The sequence below is a fragment of the Bactrocera dorsalis genome, chromosome 2, assembly GCF_023373825.1.
Source record: "Bactrocera dorsalis isolate Fly_Bdor chromosome 2, ASM2337382v1, whole genome shotgun sequence".
NCBI classification, from domain to species: domain Eukaryota; kingdom Metazoa; phylum Arthropoda; class Insecta; order Diptera; family Tephritidae; genus Bactrocera; species Bactrocera dorsalis.
The window spans coordinates 70439097-70444225 of NC_064304.1; the positions used below are offsets into that span (position 1 = coordinate 70439097).

Consider the following 5129-nt stretch of genomic DNA (forward strand, 5'->3'; position numbering starts at 1 on the left):
TCATTGCAAATGCCAATCTAATTGGAAACTGAATACGTTTGAATTGAATTGGCACATCTGTAGGTATAATAGGAATCCGTGGTATGAGTATATTTTCACCTCTGAACTTGCCATTTAAAATCCTGGCTTCGATCACGTTTTTCATTAATTTTTGAATGACTAATCGCGTACCGTTGCACAACCGGGGCGGGTTCAAATTACGAAGCAAGATAATTGGAGATCCAACCTTTAATTGTAAATTATGCGGTGGCATGCCTGGCAAATCCAGTGAGTTCAAAAACTCTGTGGGAAAATTTACTGCTTCGCTGTCGTCGCAAACTGTATCAATGGATTTATATGATACCAAGTTCCCTGGCAACAACATTTGTATCTTCAGATTTAAATTGTCAACGTCTACATTTTTTGCCGCTAAAATCGCTCTTTCTGCAAGCCACTCATGATTTATGTACTGTGTGTGTATATCGGGAAATATTTGTTCAATGAGAGTATCTTGCGAATCAGCGATTGTGCAGAAATCGGTCGGTAATTTTACGTATCCAGTTTCATCTATAGCAACTTTTCCATCACCGATATCTAAGAGTTGTTTTGAAAATGTTTCAGCGGATGGATCTTGAAGCATTTGAACGCGCATATTTTTTTTTAGCTGTAATTTTTCAACATTACTCCACAATGGAGATGATTTTAAGCAAGCGTTGATCTCATCAGCGTATGTTGAACGTGGAATGACTGGAAGTGTTTGTCTGAAATCACCTGAAAGGACCAACAGAGTTCCGCCAAATAGTTTGTCACTGTTTTTAATATCTTTCAATGTCCTGTTCAACGCCTCAAGTGAATGTTTGTGTGCCATAGTACATTCATCCCAAATAATAATTTTACACCGTTTTAGCACTGTGGCCATGGACGATTGTTTCTTAATGTTGCATACTGCGTCAGGGTTATTCTGGATATTTAGTGGCAGCTTAAATACTGAATGAGCTGTTCTACCTCCATCCAATAAAGTTGCTGCAATGCCCGATGATGCAACGGCCAATGCGATGCCATTATTTGATCGTATTTCAGCAAGAATTAGCGAAATAACGAATGTTTTGCCAGTTCCACCCGGTGCATCCAAAAAGAAGAATCCACCTTGTCCAGCTGAAACTGCGAGCATAATGCGATCATAAATGGTTCTTTGTTCCTCATTCATTAGTGGGACATTGCTGGCAACAATCGCTGCCATTTCTACAGTACTGTACTGCAGTTCACGATTCATTTCAGTATTAATTAAATCAGATGCAGTTCGATTTGGCGAATTCATACCGAAATTACTAAGTGGTAAGTTGGCAATGATAATGCAAAGATCCTCAATAGCAATCAATGCTTCATTGTACATTTCGTCGCTGAATGTTATGGTTAGATCGTGGCACCGTATACGATGTTGATGCAATATATCATCAGTCATTGAATCTTTGTGATTTTCCCATAATATCTGTGCTCGGGCTGGGAAACATGTAGTCAACACTATAGCGAATAGTAGACGAATTTGTATTGCTGTACAGTTCAATGCAGCTTCAGCAAGCATGCATTCCCACTGGTTGTCGTCTTCCAGCAAGCCGAGTGCAAGGCATGCATCTTTATACGTTGGATATTGTTGCCCATTCACTATACGAATATCTTGAAATGATAATGGGCCAGTAACATTAACCAACAACAGTCGAAGATAAAAGCACTCCGTGTGTCTTGGATTGACTGTAAATAATCGCCCCAAGGCGTTTGATTTAAATAAATTGAGACATTCAGCAACTGGTGAGCCTTGCTTGCGGGGCATCCATGTTTTTGTTTGAGTCCATGTGAAATAGCGTGGTACTTGTGAATAGAGTAATGTTCGTGCAAAGGCACCAAAATCATCCGCACGATTACACAATTCAAAAAATGCAGTGAGTGTAGTTTTAGGTGGCTTTATTGCACGATCAATCGCTGTCTCGTTCGTGAAAAATACACGCTGACCGTTTTCAAGATGGATGGCTAACTGAACAACTGCTGGATCCCGTTCATGAATTGGAAAACCAAAGATACGCCAAGCAGCTTCATTGGAGCTGATGTACCGACCAATTTGGTAGAGCGTTATTTCATCGTTTTTAATCACTTGAGGAGCATTCACATTAGTATTTTCCACTCTAAACACAGCCATATCACTTCCTTTATGGACATACTTGCAAATGTATTTGATGCTCTTTACAGAACTGCATAACTCAACATTAATATGAGCATTATATGTCTTGCTCAGCAGAGGCGAATATGGCACCACCCAACGATTGTCAATATCAATGTCTGTGTTGATGATATTTTTAATAAATGATTGTCCGCCATTTTCAGGATTTCTTCGACGATATATTGGGTATCCGTCGACATTTGTGACCGTATCATTGGTAAAATCTTTAGGGAAATTTTTAGTACATTTTCCATCAGCCATGCAAGGCGATGAACTATTAAGAGTACCACATGGACCATGAATCATGTTTGTTGTAACAATATCAAACAGCAGTTGGTCAGTGGATGGATCTGGAATTTCGGCAGAAATGATACTATCGATTTCTTCAGGACGGATTTTGTCGATGAACCAAACCAAAATGTGTGCATGAGGTAATCCTCGCTCTTGCCACTCAACCGAATACATCCAGCAACGTGTGGGACCAAATACATTTAATTTAGTAATGAAACTTATTAAAGACTTCAACTTTTGTCTGAACACACGTGCTGTAATGTCATGGCGATGTATTGCATTTTGGCCAGGTAGTAGCAAAGATGTAATCTCTGGCCATTTTGGATTACATGTGAACGTGATAAATAAACATGGTCGTCCATATTCGCGCACGAAAGTCAGAGCATCCTGTATATATTCTTGCATATGACGTGGACTGCCTACGTACGATGATGGTAAAATGACATGGTTACCAATTTCGGCGACGTCGTCGTTGTTGTTGATAGCGTCTCGCAAATGAATGTACTCTTCCGCGCGCAGCTTTTGTTGATTATATCGTAAGTATCGTAGTCGTTCGCTTTCAATCTTCGCATACATGTCGACCATGAATTGTTGACAAAGCTCTCGACATCGTAAAATGACGTTGTCCAGGCCACGTCTAATCATTAATCGGTACGCATAATAATCCTTTGAGCTAACGTTCTTGTTTGTTTCAGCTCCTGTAATATTTGTTCATAAAAATTAATTTTAATTTATTACGTTCAATAATTTAATTGTTTTGTTAAATGATTAATGATCAAATTATTAATGAATGAAGTACCTGATACGGGATCTCGTTGTTTTATGTTTATGCAATATCCATCTTGTCCCTTCCAGAATATTAGCGGATATTGTAGAGCGTCATATGAACGATGTGTGTCAGCAATGAACTGAAGATTATTATTTCTTCTACGAATCACAATTTCTCGTGCAGTTGTACAATCGCCAACCATGATTACAGCAACATCATCAACAGCGGGTGCATTGAATCTACGAATATGCTCTCCAGCTGGTGTTTTATCAGGATTAATGACAATAGCGTGATTATCGCTTTGTAATTGGTGCATATGTGATTTGAATATTTTCAACAACTCGTAGTGCTCGTTCAAAATAGCATCTAGCTCGCTGACGATGCGCCTGGCATAAAATGAATCAAGGTTATTATAATCACAACGTGCATTCACGCGATCGGCAAGTGCGCTTCCGGAATCCTCGCCGCCCATAAAGTATATTTGTAAGAATTTATGTTGTTCGTTTGGCATTGGCAGCAGTGAGCCCATTTTATGATAAACTTGGCCTCTGATTTTGAATGTAGAATTGAATTGTTGACCATTTGCATTAGTATTTCGAACTATTTCTGTTGCTCCGAACGATGTCATTTGAAAGCATGAATTGAATCTTCGAATTGACTTCAGGAACACGTTAGAATCTGGATCCGTGCCGATAAGTAAGCCGTTCAATGGTTCAGGTGGTGTTTCAATTTCAGGTAGTTGCACTTTTCCTGACCCGCAACACATCCCAGCTGGCTCATTTTTGAATTTCAGAGCATGACAATGCGGACATTCCTTGTCCATAGCACCAATTACCACTTTTGAATGAGCATAATATTCAATATCGGGCTCATACTGAAATGCTAGACGCAGGAATGAATCAGATATAAATGCTCGATGTACCTGTTGTCGTTGTTGGTCGTTTGTTCTTCGTCTATTGACTGTGAAACGGCGTGATTGTCGTTGTTCTAATCTTCTGACTTCAGCTCGTGTATCTTCTGGCTCTTCTTGATGCAATTGCGCCATTCTGACACGTACATCAGTATTTTGTTGCTGGATTTGTTCTTCTGTTCTTTCGGATCTGCTATTTCGCAAGTTTCGAGCTTTACTTGTACTGCGGCTCAAATCAGCCCCTTTGCGTTTTCTTGGCATTATTTAATGATGAAAAATAGTTTTGCAATGATTAGTTTTAATTTATGAAATTATAACAAAAATATAATTTTTATTGAAAAATTTTTCAAACAAAATTATAAAATTAAATTTTATGAAAACATTGTCTCTTATAATTTCTTCATACAACCAGTATTTTCATTGACATTTCAAAATAAAGATTCATAATGATTGATTTTTTGGAAACTATGAAAATCTTAATTGTTCTATTACATTTTTTTAATAAAATTAAATTAAAATTACATTTTTATAAGATCAACAACATTTTCGATATAAATAAAAAAAGTATACTTACAACACAAAATCCGTTGTTATTGGAAGCTCGTGTCACGTGTTTAGTACTTTTGAGGTTATAAAATCACTTGATTAACTAATCGTGCAAAATACTCTCAAAATAGATCATTTAATTATTATTTATAAAATAGGAATGATTAAAAGTTAATATGAGAGTTACACTGAGATAGCAAAATAATATTTGTCAACGTTACTACTACACTTGATGCATAAACTATAATGATGGCCGACAACTGTGTAGGTAGTGAGAAAGAAAGGAGACCTGCTTCGTTCTCATCCCTACTCCGTGCTATTTACTGGGTCAGAAGTGACACCTGTAGACATCTTGCGGGGATAACTAATTAAATGACGATTGATCAGTTATCGACCGGAGAGGAAAAATGATTAAATTACTA

General features: G+C 37.7%; 1 protein-coding gene across 1 annotated transcript; it reads right to left on the reverse strand.

Moving 5' to 3' along the window:
- On the reverse strand, positions 1–4296 carry LOC105223068 (uncharacterized). The gene is made up of 3 exons (XM_049447033.1): positions 3282–4296; positions 227–3180; positions 1–57 (listed from the first exon to the last, which is right to left on the reverse strand). Exons 1-3 carry the CDS (start codon positions 4294–4296, stop codon positions 1–3), a joined length of 4026 nt encoding a protein of 1341 aa, XP_049302990.1.
- Between the last annotated feature and the right edge of the window lie 833 nt (positions 4297–5129).